This window comes from Mirounga leonina, unplaced genomic scaffold (genome assembly GCF_011800145.1).
Source record: "Mirounga leonina isolate KUSES-001 unplaced genomic scaffold, KU_Mleo_1.0 Mir_454, whole genome shotgun sequence".
NCBI classification, from domain to species: Eukaryota; Metazoa; Chordata; class Mammalia; order Carnivora; family Phocidae; genus Mirounga; species Mirounga leonina.
In genome coordinates, this window is record NW_023270763.1 from 18,371,567 (window position 1) to 18,394,429 (window position 22,863).

Below are 22,863 nucleotides of genomic sequence, written 5' to 3' on the forward strand. Positions count from 1 at the left end.
AGGTCCGCTTACATGCCTCTGGGCACGGGCCTCTCACCCGCTCCCTGGACGTTCCCCTTTGGGGGCACACACACACTCACAGTTACCTCCTGTGCTCTTCCCTGCCCTGCCCTGGCTCTGGACCCAAAGAACAGCTGATTTCCCCAGCCAGGCCTCCTCCCTTCCTCCAGGGTGGAGGGAAACTCTGGGCCTCGGAGCTAATAAACAGGAGAAATCTCAGGGAAGCCTTTCTCCTGTGACACGGCCTCCCCCGCTTGCCTCAAAATGGGGGCAGAAGCCCAGAAGGGCCCTCACTCGACAAACAGTGAGCCAGTCTGGGGTCACAGAGGGGCAGGTCCTGGGCCCCGGTCCAGCTCCGTTTCAGGCCTCAGCTGCCTCTCTTTGGTTAAGGCCCAAACCTAGGTATCAACCCATCACGCCTTGGTTGCGCTTCTACGGAACAAACTCGAAGGAGAAATGAGCTCCTAGGACAGGTCAGTTTTGATGATGGCGGCGAGCCAGCCCGCGGCGCATAGGGCTCAGCCCTGGCCTGGGTTCTCCTCTGCTCTGGGGTCCCCGGGAATACTCACTGCTCTTAGCCAGGACGAAGCAGCCACACTCCTGGGAGGACCTGCCGGACTGGTCTGTGATGTTGACACTGAAAATGTCGTCGGCCATGAAGTGAAACACATCCATGTGGCATGTGTACTCTGCGTGCGTGGCATTGTGGGAGGACCGGTGGAGGCTGCAGGAGGTGACCTCATCCTCCAGCTCTCCATATGGGTCTTGCCTTCAAGGACAGAGCAGCCAGTCATGCCTGGAGGCCGGTGGGACTCCGTGCACACGGCCAGAAGCTCGGGGCTGGGGGGGGATTTGAGGTGGGGCTGGGGGGGGGGATTTGAGTTGAGGCTGGGGCGGGGGTCACCTGGTCCACCAACACTTTCCCAGGGAAGGTGTTCCCTCCCACAAAGCATCCCTGATGGGTTGCGTCCGGGCTTGGCTTGTGGGCCTCCAAGGAACGAGGAACTCACCACCTCACACAGGGCAACAACTTGCAACTTTGGAAATTTGGGCCATTCTTGCCTAGACTGAGTCTAAGTCTGTCCCTGCCAATCCCATCAGCTGGATCACGGTCCTATAGGAAGGATGCTAAGCACCTCAGGTCTCCTTCCTGCCCTCCTTCCACCCAACATCCACGGGATACCCAGTGAGTACCTGGGCTGAAGGCCAAGGTAAGAACCAAATGAACCTCATCCCCTGCTCTGGCTGAAATTCCAGGGAGGCTTTTGGTATGGGGTTGGGAGCACTGCTCTGGTCTTTTTACTCCCACTAGGCATTAAGTGATGGGTTTTTAAGTATGTATAGGAGTTCAACAGATATTTATTTCCCTACCTACACCTTCAGGCTCTGAACATGACTACCCTTCAAGGCCAGTATGGATGTGTAGACTCTGTTCTCTGCTAAATATTTGTTAGAATAGAAACTTCTGCTCAGGGGCGCCTGGGTGGCTCAGTTGGTTAAGCGACTGCCTTCGGCTTGGGTCATGATCCCAGGGTCCTGGGATCGAGCCCCGCATCGGGCTCCTTGCTCCAAGGGAGGCCTGCTTCTCCCTCTCCCACTCCCCCTGCTTGTGTTCCCTCTCTCGCTGTGTCTCTCTCTGTCAAGTAAATAAATAAAATCTTTAAAAAAAAAAAAAAAAAAAGAAACTTCTGCTCAGTCAATGCAAGTCTCTTGCACAGGAGCCAGGGGGGCCTTTAAAAAACCCCTGTCGCTCCCATGCCTAAAATCCTCCAGTGACTTCTCACCACCCATACAGGGCAATCTGGCCTCGGCCTCCTGCTCACCCCTGCTTGTATTCTCCCTCACACTGACTCACTCCACTCTGGCCACACTGACTTCCTCGCTATTCCTCAAACTCACCAGTTCTTCCCCACCTCAGGGCCTTTGCATGGGCAGTGCCCTCTCCCTGGAATGCTCACTGGCTGCCTCCTCCTCAAACAGAGAGGCCTTCCCTGACTGCCCACCCCCATGTCACTCTCTCTGGACCCCGTGGCCCTGGTTCCTGTTCTTTATAGCACTCGCTGTCATCAGAAAGCTTCCTGATGGCTGCTTATGTGTTTATTGTCTATTTCCCCAGACACACCCTGCTGCAGAACTTCTGGGACCTCCTCAGTCTTGGGCTCTGCTGAACCCCCAGTACCTGCAAGTGTCTAGCAGGAGGTCAATAAATGTGTTCTGGATGAATGAATGTATGAATGAATTGAGGATGACAGATTTTCTTAATCCTGAGCAGCTTATGAACAAAGATTCTCTCCTTGAGCAAGCTCTGTTCAGGCTCCTCTGAGCACTTTCCTCGACGAGGCCCTGACCTTTGGGCTTCCATGTCATCTCTCCTGTCCTCCACCTCATCCCCCGGGTGACGTCTGACCAGCCTGGGCTGCCGTCAGCAAGAACCCTGTGACGTCATGTAGCCAGAACCCACCCCCTTTCCCCTTAATGTGGCCTCTTGGTAATTTTCCATCCACTGACCCCACCCTGCTCCTTGGCTCTAAATCTCCCCTTTTCCTTGTATTTGGGGTTGAGCCCGATCTCTCCCCCGACTGCAAAGCCCCATATGCAGGGTCCCTGAGCCTCTGGCAGTGGTCTTGAGCCAAGCCTCCTCTCACCATTCTTTAACAATGTGGACTAATAGGGGCCTGTGGATTTTGGAATCAGGCTGCCTATTTGAATCCCAGCTCCACCATTCACCGACTCTTGGTTTCGGCTCAGGCCATGATCTCGGGGTCGTGGGATCGAGCCCCGGTTTGGGCTCCGTGCTCAGCACGGAGTCTGCTTGGGGTTCTCTCCCTCTACCCCTCTCTCCCCTCCTCTCTAAAATGAATAAATAAATCCTTAAAAAAAACCCCACACAGTTAGGGCTGTGTGGGCAAGAGAGTATGGCCTTTGGAGGCGGACGGAACCGCCCCGTGGCCTCTCAGCTGCACGCTCTGGACGAGCCCCGTGAGCCCCCGTGGCCGTCTGTAAGGTGGCCGGGCGATTCCCCGCTAACGAACCATCTTTCTTGGGGCAAAACCGAAATAAAAGAGCCAGAGTTGGTGACCTTGCTGAGAGAACCCTCAGGAAGTGGACCTATTATATTGATTGTTAAACTATCTGCAGGGCACACAGTAGGTCCCCCTCGGTCTGTGGTCCCCAGCGGCCCTGCTTCACCCCAGCCCTCCTGTGGCTACCCTGAGTAGCATCCCCAGGGCTGCTGAGGTCCGGCCACTTACCAGGTGAGGGTGAGCGTGCCGGGCTGGAGGGTCCTTGTCTCTAGGGTGCAGGTGACTGTTTGTAAGTAATCGGTGTAGCAGACGAGGTCTAGGCAACCCCAGGCTGGAAGATTAGGGGAGACAGAGGCTGTCATGGGGGGCGAGGCTGTCCAGAGCTTGCGTGGTGCCTCCCCCCTTTGCCCCCTCAAGGGCTGGAGGCTGACTGGAGGCACGGGTCCCCAGGGCCAGGACAAATATGGCAACGCACAGGGCCTCTAAGATGTGGGCTTGGGGAAGGGGGGTCCCTGCCACCTGAGTATTCTTTATGTGACCCCTGAGTCTCAAGGCTGGCTATTGAGACAGGATGCTCCACATGTGAATTGTAATGATTCACAGCAGCTGGGACACAGACCTCAGGGAGGCCGGAAGTACGTCAAGGGAGGAGGAAAACAACCCAAACCAAGAAGTCCTCGAAAACTTTTGACGGAATGTCCGTATTAGCCTACTGGCCAAACCGCCACCACGACCACTGCCGCCAAGTGACACAAGGACTGCTCACTCAGGCTGTTTTGTCGGGAGACTTCATGCTCTCCCACCCCCAACGTTAATGGCTCCCCTTTGTTCTAAAATTATAGGTGCAACCATAATCGAAATTTCCATGCAACCATAATCGAAATTTCCATGCAACCATAATCTAAATTTGCAACAAAATAAATATAGTAAGTTTGCGCTGAGTTTTGTTCTGTAAGATTAAGTACCAACACTGCTATTTCTCCCCCGCCTACCCTCCAACTATTTACCAGTAACTCGTTCCCCTTTTTAAGTGGATTCATTCTTAGTGGCTCTTTCCTATTTTTCCTCGACTAATGAAGACCCAAGGGGTGGTGGTGTGTTCCCTGCCTGGCCCTCACTTTAGGTCAGAAGCTGGATTCGGAGCCAAGAAGACTGTTGTTGGAAGCACCCTTAGCTGGCTGCCATCGCCATTTTATAGACAAGGACCCAGAGGCTCTGAGACTGGACCACACCTCCTGTCTCTCTGCGTCTGGGCTGCTGAGATTCTCACCTGGGAAAGAAAAGTCTCATCTGTGCTATTGTTGCACACGGAGCAGACATCACTAATCGATCACAGCACTCTCTCCCTCGGGTGACCCTCAGAATCCCCCTCAACACAGGTGGCCCAGCAGCCACCACCAAGGGATCTGAGCTGTGGCAGTGAGTCCTGCGCTAGGAGGAGCCTTCCCCCAGGGAGGAGCACGGGGTCTGCCGGTGGGCATAGGAGGCCAGTGAAGGCACTTGGTGGAGAAAAGAGGACTGATTTTGGTGGGGCCTAAGCCCGGGGCTGCGGGAGCCAGCATGTGGCTATGTATTCTCCCAGTTTATACCCTGGTTGTTCTAGCTCAGGGTTCTAGAACTTGGGGGAGGAGCTACCGTTCCTAGCTAGGCTCAAGGTCACCAAGGGCTTGACAAGGTTAGTCCCAATCTTGAACTGGAACACTGCGGAGGGGACAGCAGCCCCTGAGCTAGCATGGATGTGGCACGAAGGACCCAGTCCCCTGGTCTGTAGCCCAACCCCCGGGCAGACAGCCCCGGGGCCTCCCTCGTCCAGGGTTATCAGAACATGCAAGAGGCCCTGAGAGGCCAGAACGGTGGACACGTGACTCACGACTGCTCCGAGGCCCTCGTTGTAAGCTGGGGACACTGGCCCCTTGGAGGGCAGGGGGGATATGTGGGTGCATCAGGGACTTGGTATTTGTGCTCATGGGATGTGTGTGGCGCCCTGGCGGGTGACCCAGGACGGAGTGCTGGTCACTCAGAAGGGGAAAATAAAAGAGCCAGACATCTGTTTCCTGAAGAAGCTATTTGAGGTTCTGGGTCTTTCGGTAAAAACCAGAGAGAAATGCAGAATCAGCAGAGCAGAGGCTGAGGGACCCCTGCCTCCAGTCCAACCCCCATTTGAGCCTGTATGCTGCATCCCCGCCTCCTCTGGGAAGGCCTCCCTGATCTCTGAGCCCAAATCTAACTCTTGGCTTTTCCCAGCTCTGGTCACTAGCTTCTCTCCCTCTGACTGCAACATTCTCTGGCCCCCTGGGGGTGCCTTCCAAGGTTTGGCTACCTCTCTTCCCCCTCCCTTTCTCCACCTCCTTTCCTCCTGCCCACCCCCAGCTGGGGACCATCAGTGTCTGCTGAGGATTCTGTGATTGTTGATAAACATCTCCTAGGAGAGTCATTGCACAAAGAGAAATTGAGGTTAGACCAAAAGCAGGACTTCCTCCCTCCGAGGGTTGGGAGCCAGCCAAGTCAGAGAGCTGTGGACAGAGAATCAAGTTTCTTGTCCCTGCAGTGAGATATGAAGACCTCAGCTGGTGGTCTGGTCCCTGTGGGATTCACATGAGCCATAGGGCTCTCTGGAGGGACAGGTTCCAGTTGACGGAGAGCTGGCTAGGCCAGCCCAAGTGAGCAGATGCCACAGACTCTGGCCTCTAGCCGTGCCCTGGAGCCTATGGACCAGCTTGGCCCTCCCCACCTGCAGACCTTGGGGCAGATACTCACCACCCTGGAGCATTAGCAGGAGCAGAGCGACCGCTGAGCCACAAGGCATGCTGACTCTCAGGATCCTGGAAGAGACTTAGAGTGAGAGGGTGCACCTGGGCCTGGGGACCAAGGGACACTGAACAGCATCCCTCTGGTCCTCCCTTGGAAGACTTACTTCAGATTCTCAGAAAAATAAGAGTTGGAGGAGCCCGTGGAGGGTCCCAAGGATTCCTGCCCCTTAGAAGTGGCTGACTCGCCCCTTGGACCCCATTTCTCCCACCTTCTTCCTGTCCCCTAACACAGTCCCAAATGAGAGGTGATTTATTTTATTTTATTTTTTTAAAGATTTTATTTATTTATTTGACAGAGAGAGACACAGTGAGAGCAGGAACACAAGCAGGGGGAGTGGGAGAGGGAGAAACAGGCTTCCCACCGAGCAGGGAGCCCGATGTGGGACTCGATCCCAGGACCCTGGGATCATGACCTGAGCTGAAGGCAGACGGTTAATGACTGAGCCACCCAGATGCCCCTGAGAGGTGAATTTAAAGAGGGAGGCTCCTAGCTAGCTGCTCTCCTGCCCCTGGAAGCCTAAGGATGTAGCGCTATACGTGAGAGTAAACGTGGGCATTTATCCACCTGAAAAAGAGAGAGGCAGGGAGGCAGGGAGGCAGGGAGGGGAAGTTGGTTGGAAAGCGGTATTTGACAAGCAGAAATCTTGAGTCCTTCTTTCCATAAAACACCCTTGTTGACGTTAGCCCAATAGATTGGCTTCTTACTGAATAACAGATCCAAAGTTAGCCCACAAAGAAGACCCCTACTGGATACCTAAGATAAGGTTAGCCCGATAACAAGGCTCCTTACTCAGTCACAGAGCCCAGGTTAGCGAGTGCGCTGGAAAGCATCCGGAGAACCCAGGCCGGACCCCATGGAGGTGAGCCTGACTCCCTGATCTGGATGAGATGCAGGAGATGCCTCTTTGGAGAACGGCATGGACCTCCCCAGGGGGAGCAGACGCTGGTGCCTTTGGCAAAGGAGTGACCCACCAGGCTGGCAATGCCCACAGCACCCCCAGCTCTATGTCTGCTTGGGGAGGTGCCAGCCAGAGGCTGGGTGGGTAAGGGGGCATCCACCTGTCCAGGCTGAGGAGCCCCACCCAGACTGGCCCCTGGTTACAGGATTGTAACAGAAACTGGAGCCTAGAGGGATGCCCCATGCAGGAACAAAGTTGCAGGCATGACTTCTTCCAGACACCATCTCTGAGCCCACAATGGGAAGACCCCCCCATCCCTGGGTTCCCCCAGACCCTACTCTGGCCCCACTGAGAACTCCTTCTGAGTTCCCTAATAAGTCACCCAGCAAACAGTGGCAACGCACCCTGAGAGGTCAGGTCACCAGCTGTGTTGCTCTGGGCCGGTCACTCCCCCTGTATGAGCCCTGTAGAGAGAGTAAAGCTTGCTTCCCAGATTCTTGTAAGAATTCAAGGAAGCATTTTGCAGAAAACCCTGGGCATGGCCCCTGACACATAAACACTCAACAAACAGCTGTGACGGATAGAGAATTTAGAGCATCAGAAGTAGAGGGGCCCCAGAATGATCTAGCCAAGAGGTCCCTAAATTTCTCACTTTCAAAATGTTGGCCATATTTGTAGATCGTGTGTGCTATCATTTATTTAATGTTTTCTATAAATGAGCTTATTTAAAAAATCCAGCTCCAGCCTCATCCTAAGCAATAATATTCATAGTTGTATATTTTTTCTCCAGTACATCTTAAAATGAATAACATCGCTATTAAAACAATGTTGGGTCAACAACCTTTTAAATCTCCTTTAAGGAACACTGATCTTGCTTGGCCCAAGGCCTGCAGGAGCCCTCTTATCACACTTACCCATCATGGGAGGTGGGGTTCCTATCTGCCCCTCACTGGCAGGTCCACACCTCTGACCCCAGTACCAGGCCTGGCATAGCTCTGTCTATGTCACTCCCCAGAGGCTCCCCAGAGGCTCCATCTGGACCACAGGATAAATCACCAACTCCCTTGCCCAGATTCAAGGCTCTTCATCCTTCCAAATTCCTCAGCTCTGCACATATGACACACAGGTGCCTGGGGATAGAGGGGATGCACCTGACCCAGACCTGGCCAAGACAGCATCCCACCTGCCTGGCCGCATTGAATGGATCAGGGATGGACACCAACCCAAGCAAGGAGAATGAGAGCAGTCTGGGGATTTTCCTAGAACTCTAGTAAAGAGGTACTTTTTTGGCTCCCTGCTGGAAGCCGGCAGCCATCTTTGTCACTTCTCAGGGAGGGCCTGCCTGAAATTTTCTCAAAAGCTGAGAAATATGGACCCAGAGTCCCCATGGCATTATTTGAGGACCTGGATCCAGCCGTATCTGATGTCCACACTTGGACTTTTCCTTTACATAAACCCCGCCCCCCCCAAAACCACCCACCCTATTTTGCTCAACCATGTGAATTATGTTTCTGTTGCTTGCTACCAAAGATAACTGATACAGTGGAATAGAGCAAAGGGCCCAGAACTGGAAGCCAGAGTAACTTGGAGCAAAAAATAACAAAAATTTTTTTCTGGTATTTCTCTGACCCTGGTTATCATCTCTAAAATGGGGACAATCATGCTCACTGCACCTGGCAGTTAAAAGGGGTCAGTGGAAAGCAGATGTGACAGTGCTCTATGAACCGGAAAGTGCTATACAAGGGTGCTGGGTTCTTGCAGTTACTGGCCAGCTACTCTGAATTATTCAGCCTCCCCCTAGCACCTGAGGCCCCGTCATGCCTCTCCACCTTTGCACGAGGCAAATTCCTGTGCTGAGTCTTCTCCTTGAACACCTCCCCTCCTCCCATCCCTCTAAACTCAGTCTTCACGGCCCCCTTGCTCTGCCCTTGCATCCATGAAGCCATGTTGGAATGTTCCAGAACTCCTGCCACTTATGGCTTTCAAGGTTTTCACCGGTGCTATTATCTACTTGCTATTTATCTTTACCTTTCCTCCCAAGTTTACTCCAATAAACATGTCTCAAAAGAAAATATATCCCTACAATCAACAGGGAACTAGTATGAAATGGAGAGACTGTGTGTACTATGGTCGTTAGAACGCAGACTCCGGGCCAGCCTGCTTCAGCTCAAATCCCAGCACTGCCATTTACAGGCTGTGGGACCTCGGAGAAGTTTACTTAACCTTCCTGGGCCTCAGAGTCCTCATCTGTAAAATGGACATACTAGTAACAGTGCCCACCTCGGGGGTCCTTGGGAGAAGTAAATTAGTATTTGTAAAACATCAGGGACAGTGTCCAACATAATTGTAGATGTTATGTGTTTCTTAAACAAAACGATCGATTAACCGTAAAACTAAATAGGAGGCAAACAGAAGACAGTAATCGAATGTGAGTGAGATGCTATCTCCCGCTTAAAACTGAGAAGTTGGGAAATCCAGATTGCCTTCATTTAAAAGGGGGATTAAAGAGTATCAGGTTGTTTAAGGCAAACTAGCACCAAACTGAGATTTTCACTTGGCATCACAGTACTGAAAAAAGATTTAAAAAGGTCTAACTCTTTCATTATGGGGTGCAGAGATATTGAACATTGTCTAAAATCAGCCACGCAATTCGGGGAACAGCAGGCTTGAATGGTAAAGGCACCAAGTCGGAACTCCTCCCCGTCCCATTGTTCTCCCTGCCCCGAATCTGTCCCTTTGTCGGTCTTCACACTCAGGCTGACTCCAGAGGGCAACAGTACTTTCTTCCCAGGTGCACACCAAACCACCAGGTGTGCTTTCTGAGTGAAGGGCAGAGGGTATCCTAAGGGCCTTCCTGCTATGGGACCCCCTGTGGCACCACCTACCTCTGCAGTCTCCTATAAGGAGTGAAGGGCACCTGGCTTAGAGTCTACCAGCTCCCAGCTGTGTGTCCTTGGGCAAGTTCCTAACCCCTCCGATTCTCTGTGTTCTCATCTATACAGTGGGGGTCATGACTCTTTGCTGCGGGTTTGTTGGAAGCACTAAATACATCACTGCACGTGAAGCACTCCAGCACAGTCCTGGATGGAATGGGGCTGGGGAGAGGTGTTTATCTGCCAGGCTCCAGTGCCAAGAAATGATTTCAGGGGTTGTGGTAGTTCAGACTAAAAGCCAAATTTCAGGAGATTCCAGGGAAGTGAAGAAGCTTGGAGGTAGAGAGCCAGATTGAAGTAGGTGCTCCGGAGAGCACAAAGTGCTTAATTCACAGCCAACAAAGAAATGCAAATTAAAACCACAATGACACGCCATTTTAATTTTACTCGATTGGCAAAAACTAAAAGTCTGGCAACATCACATGTTGCTGAGGACATGGTGTAATGGGAACTCTGATTCACGGCTAGTGGAAATGTAAATTAGTGGTCTGGAAAATAGTTTGGCATGGTCTAATAAACTTGAGCAGGTGTTTGCATTAAGACCCGGCCATTTTACTCCTCTGTACACCACTGATGAAACCCTGGCATGTATGTACAAGAAGCATACCCTGAAATGTTTATAGCAGCATTGATTTTAATAGTGAGAATTGGAAACAACCTAAATATCCATCAACAAGAGAATGGAAAAATCAATTGTGGTGTAATCACTCAATGTGAAAATGAATCATAGTTTCACACAGCAAAGCAAATGATTCTCACAAACAAAATGCATAGTGAAAATAAAATAAAATAAGAACACATACATAGTAATATCATCTATGTCACATTTAACACTATGTAAAATAGCTCTCTATATTGTTTAGGTGAACATACACGTGTCCTGGAAGTATAGAGAAATTTAAGGGGACAGTTAAAAAAATCAAAATTTTGAATAGAGTAGAAAAGGAAGGGATGTGATTGGGGGAGTAGTCAGGGTTCTCAACAGTTTGGTGAAACTGAGCAAAGCTACCATGGGTATTGATTATATTATTTAATATACCTTTTTGTATGTCCAAACTATTTCATAAAATTTTAAATGTCAGTTAATCTATGTTTCTAAAATAAAATGTAAGGGGGACTTCCACTTCTGGCTATGGTGGAGTAGCTGGTATCAGACTGAACCCCCAACTAGTAGTTGAGAACAACTATGAAGCAGGAAAAAAAAAAAATAGAGGACACGAAAGAGCAATGAAGTTAGATGGTACTTGAGAGGCCAGGGTTCCAGAGAGAAGAAAATGCACTGAAATTCTGCATGCAATTTCCCCTCAAATCATGTGTCAAGTCATTGCAAATGCGTCTCATACCAAGAAACCTAGCAGAAAAAATCTGGCAATGGGCTTAAAAACTAAGAAAGAGATTTTGTAGTTTTACAACTGTGAGGGAAGAATTGAGTTCAAGCCCTGGCAAAGAAGATGGGACCTGGTAAATACCCAGTTATTCAAGAAAGGATATACCTTGGGAATAAGGAAAACTCAGAACCAGTTTAGCCATAACTGCAGCAAGATGATCCGCCTATATGCAATATGTCTGCTAAAAGAAAATTTGAACCTATCTGGAAAAAGTCAGCTTCACCAAAAGCCTCTATATTTTTCATGCACAATGTCCAGCATTCAATCAAATTGACAAGCCAAACCTGGAAACAGTACCAAATGACCAAAAACCAAGAGGAAAACAGACACATGGGTGATTCAGAAAGTGGCATTATCTAACATGATTTAAAAATACTCAGACAGGTATGTTGAAAAATTTCACCAGAAATATGGAATTTATTTAAAAGTAGAAACCCTAGTACTAAAAAATTCAATAACTGGAATTTACAAGAAATGAATGGATTTAGCAACAGATTAGTAACATTAGAAGAGAGGATTGCTGAGCTGGGATAGAAAATACTCAGACTGAAGCATGCAAAGGAAAAAGTGTTTAAAATACAGAAAAGAGCAAAAGGGATATACATTGTGAAAAGGTCCAACATATATGTATTTGGAACATAGAAAGAGGAGAGAGAACAACTCAGAAGCAATAATAGAAATATTGGTTAAGAATTTTTCAAAACTAGGAAAGGACATTAATCCATAGATTCAAGAAGTCCTACAAACCTTGAGTAGGACAAATACAACAACAACAACAAACAAACAACCCACACACCTACACACATAGAAAAACTATTTTAAAAATTAAAGAAAAATATATACTTAAAAGCCAACTTAGAATTTTATATCCAGAAAAAATATCCTTCAAAAAAATAAGGCAAGCTCAACAGATCTACTAAAATTCCACAGTTAACATTATATTTAATGGTGAAAAACAAAAATCTTTTCCTCTAAGATCATAGACAAGACAAGGATGTCCCCTCTCATAATTTCTATTAAACACTGTACTGGAGGTTCTAGCCAAGACAATTCGGCAAGAAAAATAAATAAAAGTCATCCTGATTGGAAAGGAAGAAGTAAAGCATTTCTGTTTGCAGATATATGATCTTGTATATACATTCTAAAGAATCCACACCAAAAAGCCAAAATGAAACAAAACAAACAAACAAAAACTATTAGGCCTAATAAGTGAGTTTAGCAAGGTTGCAGGATACATGATCAATATGTAAAATCAATTATATCTGTACAGCAGTAATGAACAATCTGAACATGTATTTAAGAAAGTAATTTCAGGCTGCTGGGGTGGCTCAGTAGGTTAAGTGTCTGCCTTCAGGTCAGGTCATGATCTCAGGGTCCTGGGATCGAGTCCCACATCCAGCTCCTTGCTCAGCAGGGAGCCTGCTTCTTCTCTGCCTGCTCTGCCTGCCACTCCCCCTGCTTGTGCTCTCTCTCTCTCTGTCAAATAAATAAATAAAATCTTTAAAAACAGCTTTAAAAAAAGAAAGTAATTTCATTTACAATAATATCAAAAAGAATAAAATAGAAACTTAACAAAGAGTAAGATGTGTACACTGAAAACTACTAAACATTGTTGAAGAATGAAAGAAGACACAAATAAATGGAAGCCTATCCCATGTTCATGGATTGGAAGACTCAGTATTGTTAAGATGTCTTCCCCAAATGATCTACAGATTCAAAGTGATCCCTATCAAAAGCCCAGCTGGCTCTTTTGCAGAAGTTAAAAAGCTGATCCTAAAACTCATATGGAGATATAAGGGGCCAGAATAGACAAAATAATCTTGAAAAAGAAGAACAAAGTTGAAGGACTCAGACTTCTCCATTTCAAAGCTTTACTACAAAGCTATACTAATCAACACAGTGTGATACTAACCTATATATAGATCAATGAAATCAAATTCAAAGTCAAAATTTATACATTTATGTTAAATTGAAATTTGACAATGGTGCCAGGATAATTTGATGGGGGGGAAAATAGTCTTGAAAACAAATGGTGCTGGGACACCATTTGGATTGGTGGATATCCACATGCAATAGAATGGAATTGGACTCCTATCTCGCACCATATACAAAAGTTAACTCAAAATGGATCAAAGACCCAGCTGTAAATGGTAGAAATATTAAACTTTAAAAATAACATACAGATATAACTCCTTGTGACCTTGTATCACACAGTAGTTTCTTAGAAATGACACCAAAAGCACAAGTACCAAAGAAAAAATAAATACATTGGACTATTTCAAAATTTAAAACTTTTGTGCATCGGGGCGCCTGGGTGGCTCAGTCATTAAGCGTCTGCCTTCAGCTCAGGTCATGATCCCAGGATCCTGAGATCGAGTCCCACATCGGGCTCCCTGCTCCGCGGGAAGCCTGCTTCTCCCTCTCCCACTCCCCCTGCTTGTGTTCCTGCTCTCGCTGTCTCTGTCAAATAAATAAAATCTTTAAAAAACAAAAAAACAAAAAAACAAACTTTTGTGCATCCAAAGACACTACCAAGAAAGTAAAAAGGCAATATACAGAATTAGAAAAAATATTTTTAATTATATATTTGTAAGAGGTCTAGTATTAGAATATATAAAGAACTCTTACAACTCAAGATTTAAAGTCAACCTGATTTTTTTTAAGTGTGCAAAACATTTGAATAAAAATTACTCCAAAGAAGATATATGAATGACCAATAAACACATGGGAAGATGCTCATCATCATATTGATTAGGGAAATGCAGATAAAGATCACATCAAACCCACTAGATGGCTATTTTAAAAACATAAAAATAAAAAGTGGGTGAATGTGTAGAGTTCTGGAATCCTTATACATTGCTGATGGGAATGTAAAATGATGTGTTTGCTAAGGGAAATAGTTTTGCAGTTTCTCAGAAAGTTAATATAGTGTTACCACATGACAAAGCAATTTGACTCCTAGGTATATAGTGAAAATAACTGAAAACATATGTCCATTAAAAAAACAAAAAACAGGGCGCCTGGGTGGCTCAGTTGGTTAAGTGACTGCCTTCGGCTCAGGTCATGATCCTGGAGTCCCGGGATCGAGTCCCGCATCAGGCTCCCTGCTCAGCAGGGAGTCTGCTTCTCCCTCTGACCCTCCTCCCTCTCATGCTCTCTGTCTCTCATTCTCTCTGTCTCAAATAAATAAATAAATCTTAAAAAAAAAAAAAAACCTCTGTTCATGAATATTCATAGCAGCATTATTCATAATAGCTCCAAACTGGAAGCAGCCCCAATGTCCACCAACTGAATGGACAAAACATAGAATATCCATAGAACAGAATATTATTCAGCCATACAGATGAGTGAAGCATACTGATATATGCTTCAACACAGATGCATCTTGAAAATTTATGCTAAGGTAAAGAAGCCAAACACAAAATCTACATATTGTATGACTCCATTTATAAGAAATTTCTAGAATTGGCAGATCCATAGAGACAGAAAGTAGATTAGTGGTTGTCAGGGGCTGGAGCTTTGCAAGGAGGGGGAATGGTGGGTAGGGTTTTTTGTTTGTTTGTTTTTAGAGTGATGAAAATGTTCTGCAGTTAACAGTGGTGATGGTCGCACAACTTTGTGAATATACTAAAAACCACTTTTAAAAAGTGAATTGTATGGTATGTGAATTAGATCTTAATTACAATTTTTAAAATAAAGGCAAAATAAAGATATTTTTCAGACCAAAAAAAAAAAAAAAGCTGAGAGAATTTGTCACTAGCAGACTACATCAAAAGATACATTAAAGTGAGTCTTTTGGGCAAAAGAAAAATAACACCAGATGGGAAGCAAGGTAATGTAAGAAGGAATAAAAAGCAATAGAGAATATTATAAATATAAATGAATAATAATTGCTTGAAATAATAATGATAATGTCTTATGAAGTTTAAACTGTATGCAAAATTAAAATACATTACCATGATACCCCAAAGGTAAGAAGGAATAAATAAAGTTAAAGGTCACTGTATTGTCTGGGAAGTTATAAGAGTACCAATATAAGGTAGACTCAAAAAAAGATCAATATGCACATTGTAATTTCAAGATAAGCACTAAAAGAATTATAAAAGAAAATATAATAGGAAACAGAATAATAATTTTTTTAACTTCATTCTTCTAAAAAATGAAACAAATAAGAAAAAAGGAATAAAGAATAGACAAAAGGAAAACAAATAGCAAGATGGTAGACTTAATCCCAAACACATCAGTACTTTTATCAAATGTAAGTGAACTAAACACTGGAATGAAAATGTAACTTTGCATCAAAACTTGACATTAAAAGAAAGTAAAATTATAGGTCAATCTTTCTCTTAATATACATACAAAAATACTAAATGAAATAATAACAAATCAAATGTAATGATATATACAAAAGTAGATAGACATCATTATCACATGAGGTTTATTTCAGGAATACAGGGTTAGCTTGGCATTTGAAAATCAGTAATCTATTTCATCACATAAACAAATTAAAAAGGAAAATTTATATGATAATTTAATAGACCCAGAAAACACATTTAATGAATTACAACACCCATTCATGATTTTTTAAAACACTCTCAGAAAAACAGGAATAGAAAGAATCTTCTTTGATCTGATAAAGAGCACACATGCACACAGGTGCACACAACATGCACAACTAACATTATCCATAATGGTCAAATACTGAAAACTATATCCCTGAGGGCAGGAAAAAGACAAGAGTGTCTTGTACTGGAGGTCTTAGTCAATGCAATAAGGCAAGAAAAATAAATAAATTTATAAAGATTAGAAAATTTATAAGGATTGGAATGATATAAGGATTGAGCACCTAGAACTGTCCAGATACTTAACAAACTATTAGAATAATAATTGTTAAGCAAGGACACTGAATATGAAGCCAATATAAAAATCTATTGTGCTTCTGAGGATCAACAAAATCGACAAACCCTTAGCTAGACTAAAAAAAATAAGAGAAGACTCAAATAACTAAAGTCAGAAAAGGAAGAGAAGACATTACAACTGATGCCACAGGAAAAAAAAATGATTATAAGAGACTACTCTGAATAATTATATCCCAACAAACTCAATAATGTAGAAGAAATGGATAAATGCCTAGAAACATACAACCTACCAACACTGAATTATGAAAAATAGAAAATCTGAACAGACCTATAAATAGTGAGCAGATTGATTCGGTAATCAAGTCTCCCAACAAAGAAAAGCCCAGGACCAGATGACTTCACTGGTGAATTCTACCAAACATTTAAAGAAGAATTAATGCCAATCCTTCTCAAACTCTTCCAAAAAATTGAAGATAAGAGAACATTTCCAAACTCATGTTATGAGGGCAGGATTATCCTGATACCAAAACCAGACAAAAAAAACTCCAAACCAATATCCCTGATGAATACTGATGCAAAAATCCTTGACAAGATACTAACAAACTGAATTGAACAGCACATTAAAATGATTATACACCATGATCAAGTGGGATTTGTCCCTGGGATGCAAGGATGATTCAGTATCCAAAAATACACCACATTAACAAGCAAAGGACAAAAATCACATGATCATTTCAGTTGATGCAGAAAAAGGCATTTGACAAAATTAACCATCTTTTCATGATAAAGACATTTAGCAAACTAGAAATAGAAAGAAATTACCTTAACCCCATAAAGGTCATATATAGAAGCCCACAGCTAACCCCTTACTTAAAGGTAAAAAACTGATCTTTTTCTTTAAGGTCAGGAACAAAGCAAAAATGCCCACTCCCACCACTTCCATCTAACATGGTACTACAACTCCTAGTCAAAGCAATTAGGCAATACAAAAAATAAGTAAAGGGTAGTCAAATTGGAAAGGAAGACGTAAAATTATTTCTGTTCATAGCTGACACGACCTTATATAGAGAAAACCCTAAAGATTACACACACACACACACACACAGCCGTTGGGCTAATAAACAAATTCAGCAAAGTAGAATGATATAAAATCAACAGTCAAAAATCAGTTGCATTTCTATACATTAGCAATGAACAATTCAAAAGGGAATTAAAATAATATTTATAATAGAATCAAAAAGGATAAAAAATACTTGAAGTGAAAGACTTGTACTCTGAAAACTACAAAACATTGCTAAAAGAAATTAAAGAAGGCACAAGTAAATGGAAAGATGGATTGGAAGACTTAATATTATTAAAATGTCCAAAGCAATCTACAGATTCAGGCAGTTTCTGTCAGGATCCCAATGACATTTTTTGCAGAAATAGGGAAAAAAATCCTAAAATTCATATGGAATCTCAAAGGACTCTGAATAACAAAAACAATCTTTGACAATGAGAAACAAAGCTACAGGCCTTACACTTCCTGATCTCAAAACATATTACCAAGCTACAGTAATCACAGTAGGCATTGACATAAAGACAGACATATAGATCTTGGTGTAAAGACAGACAAAGTAGGTATTGACATAAAAACAGGCATAGAGACCAATGGAGCAAAATAGAGAGCCCAGAAATAAATCTTTGTAGACATCATCAGTGAAGGAAGGCCAGTCTCTTCAGATGATGTTGGGAAACCTGGATATGCACATGCAAAAGAATGAGCACGGCCTCTTACATCACACGCAAAAATTAACTTAAAATGGATTAAAGACCTAAATGTAAGACTTGAAACTATAAAATTTCCAGAAGAAAACATAAGGGAAAACTTCAGAACATTGGGCTTGGCAATTCTTTCTTGGATATGACACTAAAAGCACAGACCATAAAGCAAACGTAGACAAACAGGGCTACATTAAGATCCTCTGCACAGCACAGGAAACAATCAATAGGGTGAAAGGACAACCTACAGAATAATAGAAAATCTTTGAAAATCATATATTGAATATATTTGGAAGATATGAAGAACTCCTTCAATCCAGTAACAAAACAAATAGCCTGATTGAAAAATGGGTAAAGGAGGTAAAGGAGGGCCCAGATGTCCACTGACAGATGAGTGGATAAAGAAAATATATATATATATACACAATGGAATATTACTCAGCCAGCAAAAGAAGGAAAGCTTACCATTTGCAATGGTGTGGATGGAACTAGAGGGTATTATGCTAAGCAAAATAAGTCAATCAGAAAAAGACAATTATCATATGATCTCACCCATGTGGAATTTAAGAAACAAAACAGATGAACATAGAGGGAGGGAGGAAAGAGTAAAATAAGATGAAATCAGAGAGGAAGACAAACCACAAGAGGCTCTTAACTATAGGAAACAAACTGAGGGTTGATGGAGGGAAGGTGGGTGGGGGAGATGGGGTAACTGGGTGATGGGCATTAAGGAGGGCACTTGATGTAATGAGCACTGGGTGTTATATGGAACTGGTGAATCACTGAACTCTACCCCTGAAACTAGTAATATACTATATGTTAATAATTAAATTTAAATTAAAAATAAATAAATAAAAAGAAAAATAGGTAAAGGTCTTGAATAGATATTTCTCCAAAGAAGATTGAGAAAATGGCCAACAGGTGTATGAAAAGATGCTCTACATCACTAATCATCAGGGAAATGCAAATCAAAACCACAATTTGTTACTTCACACCTATGAGGATAGATATTGTATTGGCGAGAATGTGGGAAAACTGTATCCCTTATGCACTGTTTGTGGAATTATTAAATGGTGCAAACATGATGGGAGACAGTATGGAGGTTCCTCAAAAGTTTCAAGAGAACTACCATGTTATCCAGCAGTTTCTGGATAACACTTCTGGGTGGATATCCAAAAGAATTGAAAACAGCATCTCAAAGGTATTTGCACACCAATGTTCACTGCAGCTTTAGTCACATCAGTGGAGATGTGTAAGCAACCTAAATTCACCATCCAATGAATGAAGAAAATGTGGTACATACATACAGTGGAAGATTATTTAGCCTTAAAAAGAAAGAAGGCTACAACATGAATGAACTTTGAGGACTTTATGCTAAGTGAAATAAGCCAATCACTAAAAGACAAATACTGTACAATTCCACTTACATGACATATCTGAAGTCATCAAACTCATAGAAACAGAAAGTAGAATGGTGGTTTTCGGGGGATGGAGGGAGGGGGGTAATGGGGAGTTGTTCAATGGGTATGCAATTTCAGTTGTGAAAAAGTTTCAGAGATTGGCTGTACAACAATGTGCATACACTTAACAATACTGTACTATTCTGAATTGTCCCTGCAAAACTTGTTAAAAGGGGAAAAAATATGTACTAGTTTATGAAGTCCCCGGCTGGGATGCTCTGCCTTGCACTCATGAGATTAGCAGATGAAGGGGTCGGCAAACATAAAAGCAAAGGTAGAAAGTCCCCAACTGGTGGTCAGTTGAAGTGAACTGGGTTTGGCAGCTATTTCTTCCTATATCTGGAACTCCAGCTTGAAAAAGTGTGTTAACAAAGTTAGTGAAGTGTGAAGAAAATCTATTGTATTTCTATATACCAAGAACAAACATGAAAACTTAAAAATTATACAATTTGCATTAGCATAAAAAAATCAAATACTCTAATGAATTCTACTTGGGACCTCTACACAGAAACGTACAAGATATTAGTAAGATAAATTTTTAAAGAGACAGATAAATAGAGGGACATACATGTTCATGAATCAGAAAATTTCATATTTTAAAGATGTCTGTTCTCCCCAAATAGAACTAAAGTTTCAACGAAATCTCAAGTTTCAAGAAAAACCCCAGCAAGATTTCCTTTGGTGGAAATTGATAAGCTAGTGCGAAAATTTATATAGAAATGCAAAGAACTAAGAAGAGTTTAGACAAATAATATGGCATTGTTGCAAGGAAAAATAAACTGACCAATGGAAAAGAACTGAGGTCAGAAATAGACTCACATTTATCGTCACTTGATTTTCAACAAAGGCACTACTGCAAAGTCATGGGGAAAGCATGATTTAAAAAAGATGATGGTAGATTAATTGGATATTTATATGGGAAAAAATAAATCTTGACCTGCCACTTCACATCATGCATACAAACAAACCAGATATTTTGTAGACCTAATGTCAGGGTAAGACAATAAAGCTTCTAGAAGAAAATAGATAATAATATTTTCATGACCTTAGGGCAGACAACACTTCCTAAATAGCACATAGAAAGCTTGAGCTGTAAAGAAAAAGACTGATAGATTGAACCTCATTAAAATTAAGAATTTTTGTCCACCAAAAGATTTCATTAAGAGGATGGAAAAGAAACTGAAATGGGAAGAGATTATATCTGTTTCTATAAATCTGTATCTGTATGTTTCTTTTATATAACTATATATAATCCTTATATTTTATATAGTTGTGTATAATATATGTAATATATATAAAATTATAAAATATGTGTTATACATATAATTTATACATATCTGTAATATATATAACATATATATATATATATATATATCTATATCTGTATCCAGCATATATAAGGAGCTCCTACAAAACACAATAAACAACACAAAACTCAATTTTGAAAAAATGGACCAGGGGAGCCTGAGTGGCTCAGTCGTTAAGCATCTGCTTTCGGCTCAGGTCATGATCTCAGGGTCCGGGGATCGAGCCCCACATCGGGCTCCCTACTCAAGGGGAAGCCTGTTTCTCTCTCCCCCACTCCTCCTGCTTGTGTTCCTTCTCTCGCTTTGTCTCTCTCTGTCAAATAAATAAATAAAATATTTTTTAAAAAAAAGAAAAAATGGATCAAAACCTTAAAGAGACATTTCACCAAAGAAGACATCCAAATGGCCAATAAGCATAGTAAGAGGTGCTTAAAACATGACTCATCAAGAAAATGCAAATTTACTCTCTGTGTGATACCACGACACATCAACTCAGAAAGGCTAAAATGAAAAAGACAGACAATTCAGTGCTGGTAAAGGATGCAGAGTAACCCAAACTCTCAATCTCTACTCAGTGTTCTGGTGCATGCAATTTGATATGACCACTTTGAAACACTTCTGCTGAACAGAATCCCACTTCCAGGCTATGGATCGAAGAGAAACATGTACATCTGTACACAAGCAGATGTGTGCAGAGGCATTTACAACCACCCCAAACTGGAAAGAACTCACGCTTTGGTTACCCCCCGTGTCTTCTTTCCCTCACGCATGATTCAGGAACAGGATTGCTGAGTGTCTCAGGGCAATCATCATCTCCACTGGGGCTTGGGCGGGGATTGGGGCTTGAAAGTGAAAGGTAAGGCTGGAGTGCAGTAAAAGCAAAATGTTTCCCACGGGGGCCAAGAAGAAATGAGGTGGGTGAAGAGGGACTCCCCAGCCATGCCAGAAACAGGAGCCAATAGGTCGCCAGAAGGGGAAGTGTCAAGACTGAGGGACTTCCCGAAAGGGAACCCAGAAGAAAGGGCTCCGTTTATCCCTGGTCTTCAGGGACTTCTGCCCACCTGCCCTCCTGCTGTTCTCCTTCCTGATCTCTCCAGCATCCAGCTGGGGCACCTCCAACCCAGTCCTCATTGCAGCCAGGTCGTTCTGTGGCTCCCCATTGCCCTTCAGAGAAGACCCCAAATTCCTTAGCCTGGCATTCAAGACATTTCAGGATCTGCCCCCCAAAATTCCCTCTGACCCCCAGTATCCATCCTGGACTCCGGGTATACCAGATGCCTGACAGCTTCCCCAATATCCCCATTCACCCTGCTTCCACACCTTAGCACGTGCTCTTTCAGCCACCAGAACTCTCTACGGTCTGCGGTGGACTGCCAGCCTCCCGCTCAGTCTTCAAAATCCAGTTCGAATGACGTCTCCTCTGTCAGTCTTCAACCTCTCCAAAGAGTATGAGTCACTCTTTCCTCAGGTCCAGCCTTCCACCAGAGCACACTGCTCAGGGTATTTTCAGCGACATTCTGAGCAATGGCCTGGCGGGGACCGTGTGACTCTTGGTTACTGCTGAATCGCCAGTGGTTAACCAGCACCTGACACCCAGTAGATGCTCAAAGCTTCTGTTACATGAGTGACTAAATGAAAGGGAATGCTTTCGATCATAATGGATTTTGAAGTCTACCCTCAACGTTAAAACCCATGCAGACTATACACTCCAAAAGTCGATGTTACTCTTTTTGACTCCTCTCTCTTAAATTTGGTGCACTGAGGATCTTGACCTACTTGATAAGGATAAAAGTTCCAGGGCTCCATCTTTCCCCCTCCACCGCAGGGCCTTTACACATGCCATTCCCTCAGTCTAGAACATTTTTCCTCGTGCTTCTTTGCTTTCTCATCCCCTGGTTTCAACGTTTATGTCGCCTCCTCAAAGAGGCAATCACCACGTGTCCCCTGCGATTCTCTGGGCCGCACATCTCTTTGTTTCCTTTCTCGCAGTTGTGACATTAGAATTAGTTTAGTAAGTGTTTCTGTTTTTGTTTATGACCTGTCTCCATCATGGAGCATAAGCTCCCAGGGGCTGGGAAATTTGTCAGTTTCATTCACAAAAGAAAGTGTCCCTAGTGTGTGGAGTGGGCCCTGGAGCACTGTAGGTCCTCAACAAGTAGCTGGGGGAATGGTGAATGAACAAACAAGGCTAAGAATTGCTGTGTCCTGGGTCACCTGGGTGGCTCAGTCGGTTAAGCGTCTGCCTTCAGCTCAGGTCATGGTCCCAGGGTCCTGGGATCGAGCTCCACATCGGGCTCCCTGCTCAGCAGGGAGTTTGCTTCTCTCTCTCTCTCTTTCCCCCTCTGCCCCTCCCCACTGCTTGTTCTCTCTCTCTCAAAATAAATAAATAAATAAATAAATAAATAAATAAATAAATAAATAAA

General features: G+C 43.7%; 1 protein-coding gene across 1 annotated transcript in view; it reads right to left on the bottom strand.

Moving 5' to 3' along the window:
* Positions 1-22,863, bottom strand: part of IL21R (interleukin 21 receptor) — a 35,226-nt gene that overhangs the window by 8,154 nt on the left and 4,209 nt on the right. The window contains exons 2-4 of the mRNA XM_034989020.1: positions 5,781-5,845; positions 3,252-3,354; positions 570-769 (exon numbers count right to left, since the gene is read on the bottom strand). Of these exons, the coding sequence (XP_034844911.1) occupies positions 570-769; positions 3,252-3,354; positions 5,781-5,829 (352 nt within the window). The 5' untranslated portion in view covers positions 5,830-5,845. The remainder of the gene's footprint in view (positions 1-569; positions 770-3,251; positions 3,355-5,780; positions 5,846-22,863) is intronic.